Below are 23,082 nucleotides of genomic sequence, written 5' to 3' on the forward strand. Positions count from 1 at the left end.
TACTAGGGGGACACTGAGGGACCCTCAGGGACTGTTTCCATAACAATACAGTGGATTTTCACACCAGTTCTACATCCAGTCAGAGCAAAAGATAGACCTATATGACTTTCATCTCACAGGCAGATCACAAAATAAACCTTAGATGGAAAAGTAAACAGGTCTTTGTCATTCGACCTGCCTGTCTTCAGCTTAGGTGATTTTAGAGTTTAAAAGAAGTCTCACTTACGGATTTAAACGTTTCCAGCTTTGCAATTTTTACAGTTAAACCCACACTTTCATGCCACTGGGACATAAATTTCAATATTTTAAAAGTGTCACTGAGTTACATCAGTTTTACTGAAATCATCTAAAGTTGACACTTTAGGGATGGAGGGTCTGTGTCGCGCACCAGTGTTATGCTCTTGAAGTCATTTTTAACGCTTGTCTCTTTTAATTTACCTAAAGTGATCTTGGAGCCCGTGTTGGGTTTCCTGAGGAGCATCAGTGCAGAGGAGACAAAACCTTTATTCTCAAAATGATCCTTTTATTCTTTCTTGCTATTATTCAACAAAGGCAATGCATGAGAGAGACTACAGAATATGGTCATCAGAAGCAGGACTTTGGGTTTTGAATGTGACTCTGATCAGTGCAAATTTTGTCTCGAAGCCACATTTCTGTTTCAAATGTAGTAATATACATCCATGCGGACTCAGTTATATGTAGGTACTAATAAATACATACTATACACATATTTCAGGGATAGATTTTGAAAAATAAGACTGTATGTTTAATTTTGCTGGACAACATAACCTTCTTAAAGAGATATTTAACTTCATTTCTCCAGCATGTAAACATCCACTAGTTGTTCAGAACGGGTGTTCAGGCTCTAGTTCACAAATCTTTCATACAAATACATTAAATCTTTGCATTAATATGTAATTTTTCATGAAAAAAAGTCTGTGTATAAATAATCCGTGATGGTATGAATTCCAGTTAAATAAGTAGCTTTACTTTCATTGTTCCTCTTAGCTCACTTTCATGCTGTCCTAACTTACACAGAAATGTTATGACAATGACAATATCTGCTGTGAATAATAGTAAACGTGAAACTCTGGTTTAAATAGTAAGATGAAAGTACAAAGTCACAGGTATTACAAAGTCATAGGAAATGGTGTTTTAACAAAGGCCCTTAACAGCAAAAACTCTAGGTGTGACAGTTTTGTTCGTTTCACTGTTGGAAGCTAAATTATTTACTGCAGGGAGGAAATCATGCAGTATCCACGATGTATTATTCTGCATAAATGCAGAGTAATACATCATGATCCCAGATGTACCAATATTAAATATCTCTACACGAGTAAGGATGTGTTACATTGATTCCACACTTGCATGTGCATTATTTGAATAGGACACAGGACATCCGTTCACATAGAATATGTTCATTGCTAACTAGCTGTGTGTGCCAAACACATCTTCACAATTTCATCGTCTTTGTAAGAAAACATCCTAAGGCGCCACTTCATCATGGTGGTCATCTTGGCCAAATTCCAATCAGAAGTGATCATTTACTGTAAGTGCCGCACGTCTTCCGAGAGTATATCTGTGTATAAAATTAAGTTGCAGCTGCTGATCCAAACATTTCCGTATTAACATCATTTTGAAAGCTGGTTAAATTCTAAAATCTTAAATTGCCTTTTCAGTCTCTGTGTCAGTGGCTCTGATGGTCTTTGTGCAGCTGCATTCTCTCTTTCTCCACTTGGAGGCGTTCCCTCTCAATCTGCAGTCGTCCGGCCTCAAATTTGAAGAACTGCAGTCTCTCTTTTTCTAGCAGCAGTCTTTCCTTCTCCAGTTTTAACCTTTCCGTTTCCAGATCTACCACTGTCATCCGCCCTTTACCTTCCTTCTCTCTATCTCTTGGTCCTTCGTGAGACGATAAACAAGACGTGGAAGACGGCAGCGGGCCTTGTTGTGGCGGCAGGTCGACATGCTCTGTTTGGTTAAGAAGCAGAAACCTCAGCCTCTCCCTCTCCACATGCAACCTCTCTCTTTCCAGCTGCAGCCTTTCCCTCTCTATCTCCATCTGACAAAGTCGCTCCTTCTCCACCACTAGCCGCTCTTTCTCCACTGCCAAGCGTTCGGTTTCCACAGCCAGACGTTGTTTTTCCAGCTCCAACCTCTGTTTCTCAACAGAAACCAGAATCCCTGTCCCCATGGTGTCATAACTGCTGAGTCCACCCACAGCATGAGCTGGAATTCCCGTCAGGCCACTAGCTAGAGGAAGGTCTCTGCTGAAGGTGGAGGTCGGAGCCTTAGAGGGGCCAATCATGCCCAAGTCATTGTGGGTATAAACATCACCAACATGCCCGTCACCACGTGACTCGATGTCGCTGAGGAGGGAGGGGATATCATCTTCATCTATTTCTCCATCTCCCACATCCCCATCACTATCCAGCTAAAAGGGAGACAGTGAAATCACGAAGGTCATATGTGAAGCTTACTCATGGTGAGAATGAGGCTATTCAGCAGGTGAAAACAGCTTTAATATGTTCTTCTGGAGGAAGTTTACGAGAATTAGAGAAAATTATGGAAGATGAGAGAGAAATGCGTGACGGGAAATGTACAGTGTTTCTGGAACTAGAGACTAAAAATAAGGACAAGAGCTGTTGATCAGACCACATGACTAGTTCAAGATAGCGTAACATAAAAAAAAAAAAATAACATTTAAATGTCCTGTTTAAATTAAGTCCTAATTAATTAACAGGTCCTTTAATTAATTTGATCACTAACTTTTGAATCTACAGCTCAATCAAAAGACCAGATTAACAAGGGCCTTATGAGCTACATAATGTGTTGCATAATCACTGTGATACATTAAATATAACTACATCTGCTGATGAGGATATTAATTAAGCTAATTACTCCATTAGCACGTCAATACAGGCTTCCTGTATTTCCATAACACAAGTGTCTTTAACATGTTCTCTGTTCAAAAAGCGCAGAGGAGTTTGGGGAAATAATTACATCCTCATTTATATGTAAATGTAATTAATGAACACTAAGATTTTATCTGAAGTTCCAATCTATAGAGTAAACCTGTTATATAAAGTAAGAATACACCTTATGTACACACTCAGGCAGTACTGCGGCACCATCGTATGGATGATGAGTTTCTGTTTCTTACCCTGTATTCACTGGCATCGTCTTCCATCTTCATGCCCGGTGGTGCCATTGGTGCCTGACCGCTCACTTCACTGAGAGCCGCCAGCTCCGGCCAGTCGCAGTGATAGTCCTTCGGGAGGCCTGAGAGGTCAAGCAGTTGCTCACTGCCAGCTCCCAAAGAAGAAGCCTCGTGCTCAGGGGAGGACTGGTCGTACTCAGTCTTCAGGGCCAAAGAGGAGGATGAAGAGGAGGCGAGAGAGAGCTCAGCCTGAAGCTGTTTTCTCTTCATCAGAGTGCGCCAGTCGAGGTAACGACGCTTTACCTTTAGGCGAGATGAGAAAGTTAAGGAACCGGCAGATAAGAGATTAGCAGGGGTGAGATATATCTATAGATATGTATAATTTGAAGTGTAATGTGAATAGAGAAATAAACACACCTCTGTAGCAGTTCGCAGCTCGCCCTCCCCCAGTGAATTGACACCCCGTGCCACTTCCTCCCATGCCTGTCTCTTCAGCTCATTAATGGCTGTGTTCTATTTATACAGAGGAAAGAAGAACGAGAACCAGCAATTACAGTAGTGTATTAAATAAGGAGTTTCTTGAAGCACTATGGACTAGTGTGGATAACGCTTCTCACAAAATAATGACCGGTTTTACATAAAACATCCTTTGGTATTTAATCTGAATACTTGATCAGGCCTAAAATAATCTGATAACAATATAAAGGCAATATAGAGAGCCAAATTAGTTTTTCACATGCACAAACATAAATATTCTGGACTAGGATCCCTGAACTATTAAACTGTGTTCATGCTAAGGAATATGTAGCACACCTTGATACTGAAAAACTGCATAAGTGCTCTCTGGTGGACAATGGAGATAATTAATTTTGTCATATATAAATCTTTGTACACAAAAAATTAATTTAGACTTGCATGAAAGAAGCTGAAAAATTAAAAAACTTATTTCACATATTTAAATTTGAGGTTAGAAAAGATGAGAGGGAAATATTACTAATTGGGTACAGTAAGATCGGAGAGTTAACTAATGCACCCAAGTTTGAGGACAGAGATCACAGCGACCTTTTCTACAGTGAATGAGAAGAGAAGAGAAGAGAAGAGAAGAGAAGAGAAGAGAAGAGAAGAGAAGAGAAGAGAAGAGAAGAGAAGAGAAGAGAAGAGAAGAGAAGAGAAGAGAAGAGAAGAGAAAATCTACACCTGCTGTCTGGAGAACAACACATCCCTCCTCTTGTGGATCTCCCTGATGAGAGTCTGTGTTTCTCTCACGCTGTAGTTGCTCTTCCGCTTCCTCTTCAGATGCTTCACTTGCAGGTAATCCAGCTTGGCAGTGTGGAGGGGATAGTAACCCCAGGAATACAAAGAGAAAAAGGACCAATGTATCAGAAAATAGAGAGGCAATGGAAACAGGATTATAAAACAGACAGATCACAGGTCAGAATACTGCAGGGACTCAGTCCTCAGACGGTGTGAAAAGTGGCTGTTTGTTGCAAAAGTTAGTTCACGTGTATCAGTGTAGCTTTTCTTCAGAGGCATAGCAGTTTTCATCAGGGAGGAATTCCTCTGTGGCTCCAGTGGTTCCAAAGACGTTTTCCACATGGAAGACTGATTCCAGCTGTTACTCCAGAGGCCGACTCTGTGTGAGACTCGATGCGAGACGTAAAGTAAAAGACTTATAGAGATATCAGGTGGAAAGAAGAGCGTGGTGTTGCAGAGGTCGCGTAGACGAGAACCATCCCAAGCTGAACGAGCCTGTCGGTAAAAGAATAGTGAAGTAAGTGTGTTGTGCTCAATACATAGAAATATATTATCTCACAGATTAAAGTTCCTCTGGAGGTAAACACAAGGGTGTAACAGGTACAGGTTGCTTAAACAGACCAGAATGTATTTTGTGCATGTGTGAGAAAAAATGTACATGTCAAGTATAAATATATTTGTATTTTTAGTATTATTGTATTGTAAATGAGACAGAATCGTTTCTAAAATATTCAAACACTGTTCAGGAAACTGGTAACAGGTCAGGTTATGACTGGGTATAAAAGGAACATCCACCAAATGCTCAGTCTTTGCAAAGCAAATGGGTCATGGTTCACTTTGTGCCAAACCTCATGAGAGAATTGTGAAAAGGTTTTGATGTCTCTTCATGCTGGTTACTGTTCAAAAGGAATATTCCTCAGGGCAGGATTGCAAAGACTTTAGGTCTTTTCCTTCCAACAGTATGTAATAGTTTTAAAAAATGGGGACTCTGGAAATCTCACTGCATAACGGCCAAGTGCAGAAACCACCACAGTGTGTCCCCTCATAAGGTCAGATCCCTCGTGTATCACTGCATGACAAACCATCGTGCTACCATGATTGCTATCACCACATGGGCTCTGGATTAATTTGGAAACCTTAACACAGAGGCCATCAATTCTGTGCAGAAACAATGCCACGTTTTGTGGGGACCAAGTTCATGTCAGATTGACTGAAAGAAAGCGAAAACATGTTCTGTGGTCAGGAAAGTCCATGTTTCAGTCTGTGTTGGGGCAAAATGGACATTGAGCTTTTAGTGCCAAAGGCAAAAAAAAGATCACCAACACTGTTTACAGTGAAAGATGTAAAAGCATCAGTGATGCAGCATGAAGGCACCATCCTGTTGTATTAATAAATGCACGCTGCATCATGAAGAGGAGAATCAGACAATGATGACATTTTGTATCCAGCAATAATGGGCAATATTCCACTTTCAAAACAACAACATTTAATACCCTCACCCCCAGACGATTAAAAAGTGTAATTAGAGGGAAAGGTGATGTTGTGATCGTGGTCTCAATCCTTTACTTTTTATGAGTGTGTTTCAGGCATCCAACTCCAAATGTGCTCATATTTACAAAATACTATTATTTTCTCTTTATCTTTTCTGTGGACTCCAACATCCTGTATGTAATATAAATGTGTAGGGTTGGGCGGGGTACAGTGTGTTCTGATATAAGTTCTTCACAGAAAATGAGCCGAGGCCAATGAGTTTGAGTTTGAAACAATAATCAAACATATCATTTTTTTCTTTTGATATAAAATGAAAACAGATCCCACAGACCCCGAACCCCATACAAGAATTAAAGGAAATCCACGGTGCGTGACGAGCACATTTATTAGTGAGCATGTGGAGAAAATGCACAGTGTGTAAAGCATCTATACTTTTGGGTTCTTCCCACCTGCATCTATCCTCGGGAGTGGGCTGTGTGTTTTGGTTTTTTAACAGAATTAACACATGATTTTCGTCATCGCAACCAGAAATGTAATGTTTTCTTTTGCACTGCCGATTCCTCCACCACCACCTCCATCAAAACATCATTTGTAATATATTGTGAAAACAACTCACCTTCTGTAGCCTACAGAAATTTACCGCAACGAAAACAACATCGTTGAATTGTAATTTTCGCGCTGCTTTGAGGGACGCCTCGGAAAGTGGTAATACTAACGCTCGAATTCTTCACGTGTGAGTCAAATATAATTGGAAAAGCAAATTGCTTAGGGAATCATAATATATAAAGAACAGCATAACGGGATATGCTCTGTTCAGTTGCAAAGGGGCAATCGTGTTTTAAAGATTTAATTCAAGTGGTGGCTAAGTGAAACATGTTACTGCTCTTGGGATATTTCAAAGCAGCACAACTCGCTGTGCACGCGTATTGGCAAATATTCTGTGAGCATTTGAAAGCATCGTCATTGGCGCACGGTTTCCGTCGCTCCCATTGGTCAGTCCTCCGCCGCGCCCACTTATGACGACATTAAACCTCGCCGGACTCTTGTGGGCATGTGCAGCGCTGTCACATCCCAAACGTAAACACAGAAACTGTCCCAGTAGTTCAGTCAACATCTGTAACTTAACCGCTGCTGTTTGGCTCCACGGCGAAAAGCTGAATGTGTGAGACACTTCATTTTCAGAGCTTTGTTGTTTGTCCGGCACTGCATGCTAACGAGCGATGCTAACGTTAGCTCACTAACAGTTTGTGAGCAGCTCGAAGTTGCGATAGAGTCCAGATGACAGGGTGGGACCGAGCTGAGGACATGGGGTCTGTACGGTGGGCTTTTCGCTTTGGGTCGTGGACACCGAGCAGGTCCGACTGGCTGTTCGCAACCCGCTCTGTTCAGAGGGAAGAGAAAGACAGGATCGGACAGTTTATGTTCGCCAAGGATGCTAAATCAGCCATGGTGAGGATGATGCCAACTTTCTATCACTTGTACGCTAACCTACTGTATACTACCACCAATCTTAGCTTGTCCCTTCAACTAAGATGTTTAATACGGTGTCTTTGTGTCTTCAGGCTGGCAGACTGTTGCTGAGGAGGTTTGTCTGTGAGAGGATGGGCATCCCCTGGTCGGAGATCAGACTGGAGCGATCTCCCAGAGGGAAACCGTACCTACCATCAACACTGAAGGTTGTAGTACGTAGTGTTAATGTAGAGTCTTTACATTAACATAGAACTAATGATAGTAATTGACCTTATAATGTGGCGCTTTCTCTCACTGATTTATGTATCTCCTCCGCATTTGTTGTTTTTGCAAACTTTGCGTTAATGTTTTATAATTAAATCATTTCAGTTCACTGAAGGTGCCTAAAGGTGCAGGAGAGTCCAGATAACAAGATGAGACGGATGTGAGGAGATGGGGTCTCTGTCTGGTGGGCTATTTAATTGAAAATATCTAATCTGTCTTCTTGCTGGTTACATCCAGGTCAGTTCAGATTCGGATCAGACCTGGAGTTTCAACATCTCCCACCAGGGAGACTACGCTGTGCTTGCTGCAGAGCAGGGGATGCAGGTGGGAGTGGATGTCATGAAGATCACCATGCCAGGTAACAGATGAATATATATTATATATATATAAACTTTTCTACTCTTTCATTCTCACATCTCTTGAAACAGAAACACTTTTTCGATAGCACTTTGCTTTGATGTTGTTTCTTCTCGACTTAGATTTTGTTTGCTTGCCTTGTTCCTCACTTGTAAGTCGCTTTGGATAAAAGCGTCTGCTAAATGACTAAATGTATAAAGCAGTATATCAATCAGTGTTTCTAGGTACATGGAGATAAGTGTACAGTATACAGTACGATTATTAATTATAACTTTTACAGTGTGAAATTACAAGTGGACTAAAAATATAGAAACAAGAGTACAGTGGTTCAAGTTTAAAATGAAAAGACAAAAGACCTGATTGATCAGACTCACATGACAGAGCATGAAGTGGCAATTGGACGTTGTTTTCGTTTTCTCCTTCTGTGCAAAAAAGCACAGAGAGCAGTGATGACAGTGAGAATCCTAATTTATCCTTTAACATTAACACATTAAGTCTCATTTTGTCTTTGTAACTGTTTCTCTCACGAGCAAAAGTCAGGCTCCAGTTAAGCAAAGTCCAGCTTCAGTGAAGCTTTGGATAAATTACACGACCAGTTTTGACATTAGACTTTGTGACATGCAGAAAACAATAACAACCAAAGAGTGACTCCCACAATAAGCTCTAGTTCTTTAATTTGTAGTCTCTAGTGGGGATTAATAACTGCAGAATATAATAATTCTGGAACAAAAACACAACTTGTATAAGTTGTATAACTTCACTGTGACCACAAGATGTCACTGTTGTCATGTAAATGTAAAATGTTGTAGCCACAGCTGCCTGTCTATGTAAATGTTAAGGTTTCTGCATGTGTGTCTGTTTGTGTGGACAAATTTTATTTAATTCTTTCAGCATTATAGGACATTTTGGCTGGGCCTTCAACAGTCTGTTAAAGCGATAGGCTTGGTTTTCAGGTTACTGTTACTATAGTAATATAAACAGGTTTCTGTGCGATACAGCCAAATTTACATCTGGGATGTTATGAGGTATTTCTAAGAAACAGTCTAAAACACTTCTGTTTAGCATCTGATGCCTCCCCTCCTTCTCTCCCCGTCCTCTTCGTCTCTGTTTTCCTTCCTCATTCGTCTCTTCTCCTTCTTTCCTGCCCTCGCGCCTTTTCTCTTCCTTCTTCCAGGTAGCAGCTCTGTGCCAGAGTTTTTCCGCATCATGACTCGTCAGTTTACAGCGAACGAGTGGAGGGTTATCCAATCAGCTGGCTCCGAGCGCCGGCAGCTCGCCGCGTTCTACCGCCACTGGGTAACCATGACAACCATACTATCCTGTCGTCACATTGCATTGCTACTGGGCCCCGCAGGTGGTGTTCTGTGTGTGTGTGTGTGTGAGTGAGTGTGAAGGAAACATTGGGAGAAAATGACATTACCGATGTTCTTTGAGACACATAGATTTGAATTTCACATTTTTCTCTATTTTTCTCTTTTTCCACTCATTTCACCTCTATTTTGTTCTCAGAGACGCACAGTAGTCTCTTCTTTATCCCTTTTCTGTTGTCTCCTTTTTTCCTTTCATTTTCTGTCTTGCAGACACACACACATGCGCGCACACACACACACACTCCAACACAGATGGACAGCGACAGCAACGGTGGTGCTAAGTAAAGATGTGAGATTTAGAGGGTGGCACAGAGACGTCAAGCTCTGATATCATCACCACACTGTTGACTAATGGCAGAGCTCGATGGTTGCCATAGCAATTAGCCTTGTAATACTCTTATTGTGGCTATTGGCTGCCGAGCAGGGCTGGTTTTGGCTGGAAACACACATTCTCTCACACACACACACACACACACACACACACACACGTAAAGTCCCTCTTTTGTATACACACACTGTTATACATGTGTGCATAGATTCCCATCTGTTGCGGTTTTAAGTTTTTGTGCGACAGAGCCAAAATACACAACACACACACACACACACACACACACACACACGTAGCAGCTCACACAGACTGTCCTCCTCAGCTTTGTTAGAAATAACCAAATGTCCTTGTTCTGCTCCTGTGGTAACCTATCGAGCTTCCTCGCTTTCCATCAAGGCCCTGAAGGAGAGCTTCATCAAAGCCATCGGCACAGGTCTGGGCTTCAACCTGCAGAGGGTGGAGTTTCACCTGACCACTGAGCCGCTCACACAGGGCCGGGTGCTGCGCCAGACCAAGATGCATCTAGATGAGGATGAAGAAGAGGGCTGGCTCTTTGAAGTGAGTCTGTTTGAAGACAGCTGTGAAAACAAAACCAAAAAAAAAAAAAAGCTATTTACCAAGATTTCTAAAAAGACCGACATCGTGTTAATCGTCATGTTCTGTTTAACCACAAATTGAAAACAGACAAAGTCGAGTTCTACACTGGTTTAGTGTGTAAGCATGCACACGTCCCAAAGAGAAACAGCTGCATGATGTTTAGCCTACCACTTGCAATGCTCTCACAAGGTTTGATAAGAAACAGCATTTGAAACTCAAAACCTGACCTGGAAGCAGTCTGCTGTGTTTCTCCTACAGATCAGTTAGATCCGTAGGAGATGTAAAAGACATTCTGCCAAACTGTCTTATTGTCTATTTTCTACTAGTGGCATAGCTAATGGGCTTTATTCACATTTGATATATTTAGTTTTGGTCCAGATCTTTATTTGTAATCTAAATACAGAACAGAAAATTAGCATCATTTTGGTCCAGGGATGAAATAAGTTTTTATAACAGCTCAACCGTCAAGATAATTTGCTTTTTAATCTGTTGTTTTAAAATTAGTTTTAGTTATTGTATTTGTGGATCTTGTAGGATACATTGACAGAGGAAGCACCCTTTAGGAAATCGGTGAGACTGAGATCAGTAGTTTAAAGGACTTGGCTAGGGTCCTCCTTGGGGTCCTCCGTACTTCCTAGTGGCTGCCGTGTTGAAAGCATCTGGAGAGCGAATCACAGAGGAAAAACACAGCAGAGTTTGGGTCAGGGAGGCTCTCAAGTGACCCTCCAGCCACCTTACACGATGACACGAGATTAGAGCAGGGCAGCATCCAGTGAGAGTAGGAGAATCATGTGTTTCCATCACTGCGCTCCTCTCCTCTTCTCTGTCCACTTTTATTCCCTCTCTTCTTTGTCCCCTGCTGTTCTCGTCTTCTTTCTTCACCTTCATTCCCCCCTCCCGTCTCTGATGTTGTCTCTAACGCCCCCTCTCTTTCTGCTCTCTCGTCACCTTCCTGCCTTATATTTACTGTAGCTCCCTCAAGTCCTCTCTTCGCTCTGTTTCCCCTCCACTTTGTCCTCTATACGTAGTGGTGGAGCATTAACTGCTAAAAGGTTACTTCTCCTCTTTCTGTCCCTGGTGATGTCATGGAGGTCTGCAAAAATGCTAGACATAGAAATAGAAATGAGGTCAGTTGTTGAATAAAAATACACCCATCCCCGGCCAAATATGATAATCAATTAACCATCTAGGGCCACTGTCAGGTTAGTATATAGGTTCTGTAAGTATTTCCTGTGTTCTGCATTGTATCTACTGTTATAGTGAATGTAATATTTTTGACTGCTGGGATGACAAAACAAGACATTTGACCATTTGTAGGCAAAATATTTATGTAGAACAGGAATTACATGCTTTACATATGTTAGCAGTCGTTTCAGGCTGCATTAACAAACAGCGGTAAAGCTGGTGGCTGTGTCCTTAAGAGCAGCGATCATCAACACATCATTATTTGTAATCGGTAAATGACAGCAGTGCCCTTGAGAGGTCACTGTGAAGTGAATCTATTTTTCAGATGTGTCTATACAGACAGACACTCATGGGTGTTAACACAGAAATGGGTTGATCCAGTGTCCTCTGGCTCGAACAGGCTTGATCAGAGAGCAGCTTTGAGACTTATTACTTCCTGCTGACCTCTGGTGATTTCAGCCCCACGCCCAGCTACGCACAGACGCGCCGAGTGACACAAACACACTTTCAAAACAGGCTTTAACAAAGCTAGTACTTTTTCTTTTAGATTTCGAAACCAGTATGACAGAATATTTAAATTTAAACGCTGCTCCTGGTGATATTTCTCTGTGTCCCTTACTCTGAGCTATTTTGTAACCAACCCCTCACAACACATACACCACCACCTGTTACTCCCACATATACACATTCAGCTTCTGGTGTTTCATGTCCAAGCTTATAATGCCAGTATCAAAGGCAAGTGTGACACACCAGTGGTATTTGGAGTAGAAGTTATATTGTGAGCCCAATTGAAAAAGAAAACCCTTGTAGTTGGGTTTTAAGACACATGAGCCTCAACAGGAGGTTTTTTAAAAAGTGAATATAGGATGAACAATAGCATGATTGTAGAAAGGTTAGAGAAAGTAAAAAAAAAAAAGATTACACCTAAATGGAGGCATGCTGGGTTGTATAAATGAGCATCTTATGTGTGTGTGTGTGTGTGTGTGTGTGTGTGTGTGTGTGTGTGTGTAATTGTGCAGGAGAGTCTGCTGGACGCTGACCATCATGTTGCTGTAGCACTCGGACCAGCCGACAAACCAGGCTCTTCAGTAAGGACGCACAACATTTGCTCTCATTTACAATGTTTTTAGGAATCATGGTTGAAAGGAAGCAGGGTTTGATGTTCTATTGATTTGGTCGCTACAATCGGTGTGAACATGCAATGGACATTTGTCCCGAAAATGTCATTTTACAGGCAAAACAAGGACTTAATGACCCTAATCAATAGTTGCTATGTTATTAGACACTACTAATACTCTATAAAACGGGAACCTTGCTTCTTCCCTCTCCGTCTCAGCCTCTCCCTTCAGCTCGTCCTCCACCCGCTTCATTTACGCTGCTCTCCTTCAGTGACCTCATCGCTTCGGCTTCACCGCTGACGGAAGAAGACCCAGCCGACTGGGAGAACTTCAAGTTGAAGGCTGAAGCTCCGCAGAGACAGAGAGAGACACACACGTCCACATAACCGCCCGTCTCACGCTGACACTCACCTGGAACACACACACACACACACACACAGATATGTGCCAAAAACCGAGACACACGTACACTGACATCGAAGCTGCTTTCTCATTCAACACAAGTCCAGTCAAGTCCTGTCAAGGTTATTTTTAAAGCCAAATGTAGCTTTCTCTCGGAGGACTTCAGAATCTATACAGCGTCTGACACCCTCTGTCTTTAGATTCTCAGTTTGGATCAAGAAACTTTTACAAACAAAAAGGCAACTATACAGTACATCCAAATATTTAATGTGTATTTCAATAACTTCATACTTCCACAGTGTTTGAGTTACTGTTAGAGGTGAAATAAAAGCTGTGTTTTACAGATTGCAGATTAAGTCATTTCAGTACACACGTAGGGGAGGTTCAGTGATTCTGAATTGAACTACTCACTGTTGGTCCATTTACTGTATGTCCTTTTAAAATGTGATTTTAAAAATCTAAGACGGGGTGTTTTTATTCTGCTCTGTATGTATTTTAATTGACTAGTATATCTGAATTAGAGATTGATGTCCTTTCCATTGTATTTTAATCCTTTCCCTTTTAAAAACCCTTTTACTAACTTAATGTCTCACCCTTGCTTCTCTTTTTAACCTCTTGCATTCACTTCACTCCATCCTTTCTGCCTCCAGATTGTCTCTGCCATTTTGTCTCTTTTGGGTCTCTAGCTTGTCTCCGTCTGGTAGCGCGTCTATTTTAGTCGAGGACATTTAGCTGACCGTTGCACTCTGTCTTTCCTTTACAGTTTATTTTCTCCTGCATCCTGTCCCTTTGTTGAACTCAGATGTGGTATCAGTCCTAAACATTTACCACTTTTCTTTTTCTTTTATGGCAGCCTATGAGCATATGTGTGTGTAATTATAGCATATTACTCGTTCAGTGGGAATGGGAAGTTGTAAATAACAGGCCGCACCAAAACAAGTGGATAAGAGACAGAACACAAAAACTTGGGCCCTGCACACAAGCAACACTAAACATCTAACTGCACTGCACATGCAGGAGAATTACCACTCATACAACAACCAATAGAAGTGTTTGAGACCTTCGCAGCCGTCACTAACACAGCACTATCTCTGTGCACAAACATCACCCTGCAGCCACTGGTGTTTTGACTGAGTTTTGAATGCCTGCCTGTATTTCTTGCCCTTCCGTTAACCTGAACCCTACCTTAATCTAACCCTGATCGCCCGGGGGAGGGAGCTACATGGAACCTAAGCTACAGTGAGGTAAGGATGATTGCATGTGGAGCACTGCTCCCCAGGACGCCTGCTCTCTCTTCACACACCCCTTTTGTTCTCTCAGGTAATCAGCCATTCACTCAATCGACCCCCTCGTCTTCACTCTCTGCTCAGAGGTTCTCCCATTATGCTGCTGATGCAAAAACGTTAACCCTAACAGCAGGAAAAGGAAATAATTCTGATCATGTTTCTCATTATAAAAGCATCCAGTTGAACATTTGACGTGTGTTTTACTATTTTCTCAACGTTCATTTGGGAGTTTGTAGCTTTTACAGACAACAGAGTGGAGTAGACCTATCGATGGAATTGCATCAGCTGTTTGTTGAGAGAGCTTCCATCAAAGTAGTAGTAATGGCAGTGTGGAGAAAAGATGTAGTCCGTTGTGTCTTTGTAGGTGAGCATGGGCCTGTTTATTCAGTGAGTCAGTCACTGCCTCCACATGGAGTGAATTTGTTTTCCTCCTCACCGTCTTAAATCTTACCTTCTCCGCAGCAGCGAAGGAGGAGTGAGGAGGCAGCGGGGTCAGACTGGAGTCACGCAGGCTTTCCTCAGCAAGAGGCCATTTTTAGTTGCTTCAGGTTTACTGCGGTGTCAGAGACAAGACCACAGGAATAGATTTTTTTTTTTCAAATGTGGGATGGAGACAAGAGTGCTTTTGGGCATCAGACTGAGTTTAGCCTGAGGTGAGAGATGAGATTCAGCTCTGACGATGAGAGCAAAGTTTCTGTGGGTGAAAAAGATTTTGGCCCTATTTAGAGTTTCTCTGTGAACACTACAAATTGGATTTTGCTTTTTGGAAATTGCCATGTTGCTTCCTTGTCAGGTATTAATTCATACACTAAGTTTAGAGTCAGTTAAAGATGTCCCTGTTCTTCCATCAACAAACACTTTCACAGCACAAGAACCTACAGTACTGTGTTTGTCAGATCAGATTAGTGTACTGTTTCTGTCGCTGAATCTTCAGGTATTTGTGTGCTTATTATTCAGAGGACAGTTACAGTAAAAAGTCTACGCAGTGCTGGGTCTTTGGGTTTTTAAGGTAAATAATTCCTCTCACCCTGCAGTGAGCAGCGGTTAAGCAAAAGCCCAAAGTGATTTACTGTGGTGTCAAAGACCAGACTTTGTTATGTCTGTCTGGCTGACTGAAAAACACATTGGAAGGGTTTTTCCTCATGGATACTAGCTTCCTTGGCACTTCTAAGGATGTGGGGCGCTACTTTGATGTAGCTGGCAGCCTGGAGTCAGCACAGAGGAGGCTGACACTGCTCCGATTGAAGCGTTCCTTTCTCAGTCCCAGCTCTGGCCTTCGTGTTTGCTCAGATATGAAACAGTGTCGCTGCAGTCGACGAAAAGACTGGATTCCACGTGTCACTCAGTCGCACGGGGCTGTTTACACTCCAGTTTTGATTTGGGTGTTTCAGTGTCTCCATTAGCTACTGTCACTGAGCTGAGTAGTTTGCAGTAAAAACTGATGAAGTGAAGGAGCAATTAAAGAGCAAAAACCTGTGCTTGATGCAATAATAGGTGGTAAAGGAGACTCCTATCAGACGGGTCAACATAGTAGGCTATGTAGTACCCTTATTTAAAAACACTACGCTCTGACCACCTCATTTATCTTTTCCAGACCAGTTTCTAGTAAATATGAAAATCTTTCCGATATCAGCTGGATTCAGTTGTTGTTGTTGTTGTTTTTTCTCTGTTCATGTGTGTGTTGTGTGTATGTCCTGTTTTGTTTTTTTTTAAACATGCCACACCACACTGTACACAATCAAAACACACACTGCCACACACAGAGCAGAAAGGTCATCAGAAAGATTAGCACATGTGTACTCTTGCATCCACTGTGATCGTCTGCTGCGTGTGTGTGGTTCTACATACATATATTTGCAACACTCTATGTACTCTATGTACTGCATGTGTTACGCTAATAAATTGCAGACATTTGATGTACAGTATATTCATTTAATCCTCTTGTTGAGCCTGTGGGGCTGCCATCAGTCAGTTTGTTAATTTGATGGCTATTGTAGGTACACAATGGAAGAGCACTGATTCTGATAATCCAGAGTATTAGTGCATATTGCATTAAATTACTGCACGTGCAGCTGAATCATGAGGAATGACAAGGATAGGAGATTAGGATTTTTTGTGCGTGTGTCTGTCTGCAAACATTAGATTTGCTGTGCTGCAGAAATCACCTGTAAAATAGCTGTGCAACCATCTGTAACCATCATATTATGATGTTCCCTCATTACTCTATGACTAATCAAACAGATAAAAGATCTGGAGGTGGTTCTGATTGTTACAATTGCATGTGGAACCTGTTCACTGGATAAATTCCCAATATGAGGTTCAAAGAGGCATCTACGAAGGTGGAGGCCTCCATTAGTCCAAGAAAACTAAATAGGCAGGAAAGGAACAACTCCATCATCTAATTATGCCTATTCCATTATTTATGAGACTCCAAAATAATTGTGTGTGAATGAAAATGGCTTTAATTCCTAATTGGTTAATGCCAGTTTTGTCAAACTTGAATTAAAGCTGAAAGTCACGACTTTGCTCACAAGTGTTTCATTTCAAACAGTGTGGTGGTGTACAGAGGGCAGATACCAACAATGTAACTGTACTCCATCACTTACAAACCGGACTGTATATACTGTTTGTTGTTGTTGTTGTTGTTTGTTTGTTTGTTTGTTTATTTGGTTGGTTGGTTGTTGACATTTTACAGTATATTTCTGCACATAGTAAGGGCTCTACAAGTATCACAAACTTTAAGTTACAGTACAAAACATGTTTGATCTTATTTCACTTCACTAGTTACTACATAAAATACTTGCTGAGTTGAATTGACAGGTGTCTTAAAGGTTATAATCATACTTCAATCCTAAACCCAGCACCTAACCACAAATCATCGATTACTAGAGGAGTAACAATGTAAAGTATTTAATTTGGAGACACACACAGACACACAGAGAGACTGCACGCATCTCTTACATGTGCAGAATCGCAGCCTTAAACATACAAACACACACTCTCACAACTTAATCACAACTACTGCCACTGTCCTATTTTACAAATGTAACTGGGGCATCTATCCACCTCTCTCTCTCTCTCTCTCTCTCTCTGTCTCTCTCTGTATTTGTGTGTGTGTGTGTGTGTGTGTGTGTGTTCCCAGCCATCTGCACAAATGCAATCTAGTGCTGCAGGTATCAGTCACAAGGCCATGACCAAAAAAAAGAAAAATCTGTTAAGGAACGACCGCCACTCCAAACAAACAGACATCCTCTTCTGTGGTGTTATAACTGTGGATTTACTTCTGTGGGATTTAGAAATTCACACTAAACTCTTGCAATATTGTCCTGTATGTTTTTTGCTGAGTATTCAGCCCTCAGAGACCCGTAAATTTCAAAACCTCACACGACAACAGTGACATGCATGAACCTTTTAATAATTAGTCTAACGTCTGAGTCTAACTCTTCTGTCAGGGGAGTAGGCTTAGAGACAGGAAATGAATGTTAAGGAAATAGAGATGGAATATAAAAAGAAAAGTGTAGTTTATGAAGAATTGAACTGAGAACATGGGTAGAAAAGGATGGGAAGTGACAGAAGTGACAGCATAATTAAAAGGGAAAGTATGAAGAGAGAAAAAGGCTGAAAAGAAACAAATGCATTGTGAAAGATAGAAGGGCAAATCCAGCGTGTAGGCCAGGCACAAATCTTTAGTTGAGTTAATGAAATTTATCGATAGCTGATTTAGAAACAACTCATTAACACACAGAGACACATGCATGTGCCCATGAAGCTGATCAGTGATTGATGACGGGTGCACAAAATCGATTCCGCTTCAGGCACTGACACACACAGTGTTAACATCGGATCGACATTAGAGTTGTCGCTGGGGATTTGACCTCTTGATCCCTGGTCCTTTGTCCCTCAGTGATGTTGTTTTTATATGATAATAAATAAGATAGATAACAACATCTATTGGATACATACTTATTGTGGAACAAGAAGATCACACATCAAATCAAACCTCACGACATTATATATGTTAGGTTATGATAAATATGAGCTGATGACGGCCAAAACATGGAAGAAAACAACTTTGTGTTGTCAAGTGTTATATGTTAAACAAAAAGAATTCATAGATTGAAAGGAAAAACATTCCACTTTATCTCTGCGAGCTATACTGGGTCACAGGCCTTTGGATAAGATTCGATGGTTGCCAAAACTTTCTGTGGCAACAAACGCACTCACACACGTGCACACATGCACCCACGCATGCACGCATACTTTCTCCTCCATTCTGACCACTGGAGGTTGAAAAATTATCAAAACATCAATAAATTCCCATCATGTTCTTTATTAGCGTGTGTTTAAAGGCACGTCCGCGCACACACACACACGCTGAACACTCCTTCTCACCCTCAAACGCAGTGCGGATCGCTGAGTTATTGTTGCAGCTGAGGAAGAGAAGACAAATAGATTGGGTTCACGAAGGTCAAATGTCAAACAGGCCGGGGGAATGTTTACTGTTTGACTGCATGGTTAAACTCTGTGCGTGCTTGTAAGCGCACAGGCATGAACGATATGACACTACATCCTATAGAGTGTGTTTATAGTGTAAGTTTTAAATGCATGTCTGAGTGTATACGGAACACCTGCCGGGTTTGAATTTGGAAAGAAGCAGCAGAACAAGAGGGATGAAGAGGGGGAAACAAGAAGAGATGTGGAGAAGAAAGAACCTCAATCAGCTTATGACTTGGAATTTTTTTAATATTTAAAAAAATTTTTTTTTAATTTTAATGTAATTAATGTAACAACATATGTTGGTAATACGTAGGAGGTTTTAGATCCGTGAATGGAAACCAAAGAGATACTGCTTTATTTATTTAAAGGCACAAACGTCTAGGGTCTTCTCTAACGTCACTTAGGGTTATTTCTCAAAAGATTATTTCATAAGGAGGATGTCGAAGTCAGTCTCCTTGAATGACATGTGTCTCAGCTCATACTAGAAATCGTCCGTTCCGCTTCTGCACAACCCAGTTGCCTGGTTTGGGATGTTCTTGCTCCAAAGAAGGAAAAAAATAAAAAACTGTCAAGTCTGTGAGAAGCTTAAAGCTTCAAAGTCTTGTAGAAATCGGGCAGGAAGTACAGTACATCCATGTTTTTCCACAGTCGATGGTCTTAAGACTGACAGCTCTTTGGTGACATATCTGGTTTGAAAATAACTTTGGCTACAGTCTTCTTGGAAATTTCAACTAAACTGTCCTGATGTTAAGGAGGCAGTTAACCTCCACTTGTACAGTTGACAGAATGCAAGCAATATAAGTAAGTTATAATATAAAGTATGCTGAGTGTGCAAAGTTTTAACAGATGGTAACTATACACTTAAAATATTTATTATATCATCACTGTAGAATTTAGAGCTGCCTCTGTGATTTCTCATTTTTACTCAGTTGTCTGACAGTGGGTTGTACATCAACCGTTTGTTTCACAGATACAGACATGCACAACGCACTGGAAATACTTAGTTGAAGAATTTATGTGTTTCTCATTCCTCCCTTTGACTCTGTGAAATGTTCTTTTCATGCCGGACTTTGTTTTTTACTTTCACCTTTTCTTTCCTCCTCCTTTTTTTTTTTTTTTTTTTGCCCATTTCCCACTAATCTCTTATTCTTCATCCCAATAAATTCACTCTTGCGCGAGTTCCTCCCAAAACAAGCATCTGCCATATTACCAAATCTCATTTCTGCTCTTCCTAATCACATCTGCCTTCCTCTTGTTGCTGATGTTGTTTTATTAAGGCAGTGAGAGGTTCCTGTCAGTTATCAAAATGAGGACAAAAAAATAAAAAAATAAAAAAGCACGAGAACACACACTCTTCTACACACAAGCGTGGTAAAATGAGAACACACACGCAGGCTTCCTGAGTCATCAATGATCAAAGCTTAGTTAAAAGCAACTGGCAGCAGACCACACAACCCGACCATCATGTGCTGAGTTAGTATTGGGTCAGGGTGACCGTGTTGTTCCCCCCATTCATAAGTCTCACTTTACAAGAGCTGGTTATTCATCAGTGCATAAAACAGAGCTCATACATCTACACGGTCTCTCTGTGTCCACATGAAATACGCCGTAGCATTGTTCTCCTTCTCTGTTTCCAAATTAAAATGAAAATCAGTTCAGCGAGGAGGCGATGGCTGTGTAAAAACCCACTCACTTGAACAGTGTAAAACACCCAACAATGTACAAACACATGGCAGGTGGTGCGTCCCAGCTCTAATTAGCTGGATGTTTGCAGTAATAATGGATTTCTCTCATAATTTATGCGGAATGATTTGATTACGGAGCAATCTGATTGGTCTAAATGAGCATCTAATGAGAGCATGGTAATGAAGTTATACGATGTTCCAGGAAGTGGGACAGTACTGAGAGCAAGTCCTTAAATCACAACCCTCAGAAACACACACAGAGTTAGGTAAAGTGTGTTTCATCAGCTTTGTGTCTGCTTTATGCTTGTTGGACCGACAAAGCCTGACACACATGCGTGGACACACATTTAGACACATACAGTCTGCGGAGTGATAAATTAGGACATTGTAAAATAGCTCCTAAATGCCAAGCCTCCAAACTGGCCAGTAGAAATGTACATTTTACATATGACTTTCATGTTTAAGTAGAACATCTTTACTTCCTTGCAGGGATGTTCCTCATGTCTATACAGTAAATCAGTAGAGCAGTAATCACAAGCAAAAAGGCACACGTGCATTCAGAGACTAGCTCTCACACAAAGAGGCACTGAAACATACACACAAAGACACATGTAGCTTCACGCAAAGGGCAGCCTACTCACACGGCCTTGTGAGGTCGCATCTATGATCTTTTAATTTGCATGGATCAACACTAATCCCAAATCCCACTCATCCTTTTCCACTCCGGTGACCCTGGTAGACAATATCAGAGCAAGGCAGGATGTGTGGATTATTGTTTTGGGGTAATCTGAGGTTTCAGTGTCTCTTTCCTCTCTTTCACTCTGACACAAACGGGAACAATTTGGCTATAGATCTCATATGTGTATTCACAAACATTGTTCTAAAGGTCACAGACACAGCCTACAATTGTGTCTCTGTTTTTCCCCATACTGCGTGAACACTGTAGAGCCAATGTAAAACAAATGTGCTACAGCATTGTTTAAACGAAGGCTGATATTAATCATATTAATCACTTAAAGAGACATTGTATGAATCTATTACTAGCATCAAAGTGAATGGCTGAAACATCACTAGAAACATTGATAACAGAGGATCATATAGGCTGAGGATGAGAGAGGGATGTTTGTCTATAAAATGTCTATAAGTGTTTTGTCTGACTAACAGTACCAAACCCAGAGAAATCCAGTTTACTATCACATTTCACTAACATTGTAATATAAGTAGCAACATAAACTATTAGTTATTATCATATAGTTGTAGACCCACTACTGGAATAATCAGCTCACATAACTTTACCCTTGTGCCAACTGTGTGACCTGCAAAGAATTAGTTTGGTGCTTTGGGAAATAAGTTGAATAATAATAATAACAATTGATACTTTATTATAACAATTTATGGACGGGCTGTCCCCTTGAGGCGTCAGGAGTTCAGGGTTCAATATCTTGTCCAGGGACACTTCAACAACGAAGAGTGAAGCCAGGAATCAAAGGGAGCCAGTAAGCAAACCACCAACCCTGGGGTTCTTAGACAAATAAATCCTAGGAGACGAAAAAGCCTAAATATTTTTGAAATCTCTGAAATAACTAGAGACATAGAGTATTTCCTAACAGTAAAACTAATAAACATGAAATGATGTCAGGTTCTGATTAGGCCAGTGTGGAATGAATGTTTAACAAAATAAGTAGAATTTGCATGGGTAGGATGACATATCATCATGTGATTTTATACCAATAAGCGTCTGAAAATGGCAAGAAGGCAAGAGGTGTGTCTGGTAATTGACACAAATGCTGCCATACAGTGTATATGGGCTAAACCAGCTCACACAGTAAAAAACACCACGCAGCTCTTCAAACACAAACAACAACTTAAAATCGAACAAACTAATATTGCAGAATTGTACACAGCACAATAGTGTGTAATTCAAAATAAAAGGAACCATATCACAGATTCCATTACATTTAACATTTTAAAATATTGTATGTGCCCGTATAAAAACAAATTATTTGAGAACTGCTAACCCTAACCCTCTGGATATTAACTCTCGAGACAAGAGATGATAAATGCCTCTGTCTCCTTTTGCTACAAAAGTGAATATTGCTACCTCTTATTCAGGATACCTCATTAAAATGTTTTGCAACATTGCATCAGTTCCCTTAATAATACTACTGTGTTCAGTAACGTGCTCTTCAAGGAAGCCTCTCCTCATGTTTTTTCACATGGGTATAGTCTTGAAAAGAACAACATGTTTCAAGACTTTTTGAATCAGTGGGTCTCTCTGAATGTGGATAGCATTAGATTAGATCTTATATAAAAGAATTAAGAATTATAAAACCACACCTCATGATTTACACACAGACAGATCAGAGGGCACCTCCTCTACAGATACATCCAAGAATAATGACTATATACTTCACACACACACACACACACACACACACACACCCTAACCAGGGTGTCAGTGTTTAAACGTCAGGTGCTAGCCACTAGTTAGCTGGTGGAACATTTATGGTTTATGGCCTTCAATAAGGTTACAGAGTTAACACTGTGTCACTGGTGATGCTTCACTTAAGATTATTCTAAAGGAACCTACAATACACAAATACCTTTCTAACATGAACCAC

General features: G+C 40.9%; 2 protein-coding genes across 5 annotated transcripts; one reads left to right on the top strand and one right to left on the bottom strand.

Annotated features, from left to right (window-relative positions):
• Positions 1-429: 429 nt before the first annotated feature.
• msantd4 (Myb/SANT-like DNA-binding domain containing 4 with coiled-coils) lies at positions 430-4,582 on the bottom strand (the record flags this gene model as incomplete). The annotated part of the gene is made up of 4 exons (XM_026369449.1): positions 430-2,431; positions 3,161-3,460; positions 3,575-3,670; positions 4,355-4,582. Coding segments are annotated over 4 exons (1,368 nt in total), but the record flags the coding sequence as incomplete, so codon positions are not given.
• A 2,360-nt stretch (positions 4,583-6,942) lies between these two features.
• aasdhppt (aminoadipate-semialdehyde dehydrogenase-phosphopantetheinyl transferase) lies at positions 6,943-22,903 on the top strand. 4 transcript variants are annotated; one of them, XR_003299423.1, is made up of 8 exons: positions 6,943-7,351; positions 7,465-7,578; positions 7,874-7,994; positions 9,168-9,289; positions 10,088-10,249; positions 12,493-12,561; positions 12,810-13,030; positions 22,873-22,903. XR_003299423.1 is itself a non-coding variant. In XM_026369437.1 (7 exons), the coding sequence occupies exons 1-7, from the start codon at positions 7,181-7,183 to the stop codon at positions 12,975-12,977; spliced, it is 927 nt and encodes a 308-aa protein (XP_026225222.1). In that variant the 5' UTR covers positions 6,943-7,180; the 3' UTR covers positions 12,978-16,684. The 4 variants fall into 4 exon arrangements, 2 of the variants coding, with proteins under 2 accessions (XP_026225222.1, XP_026225224.1); XR_003299417.1 differs by lacking the exon at positions 22,873-22,903 and adding an exon at positions 14,314-16,684 and having other exon boundaries at positions 12,810-14,237; XM_026369437.1 differs by lacking the exon at positions 22,873-22,903 and having other exon boundaries at positions 12,810-16,684.
• The last annotated feature ends 179 nt before the right edge of the window (positions 22,904-23,082 follow it).

The sequence above is a fragment of the Anabas testudineus genome, chromosome 13 (genome assembly GCF_900324465.2).
Source record: "Anabas testudineus chromosome 13, fAnaTes1.2, whole genome shotgun sequence".
In the NCBI taxonomy this organism is placed as follows: domain Eukaryota; kingdom Metazoa; phylum Chordata; class Actinopteri; order Anabantiformes; family Anabantidae; genus Anabas; species Anabas testudineus.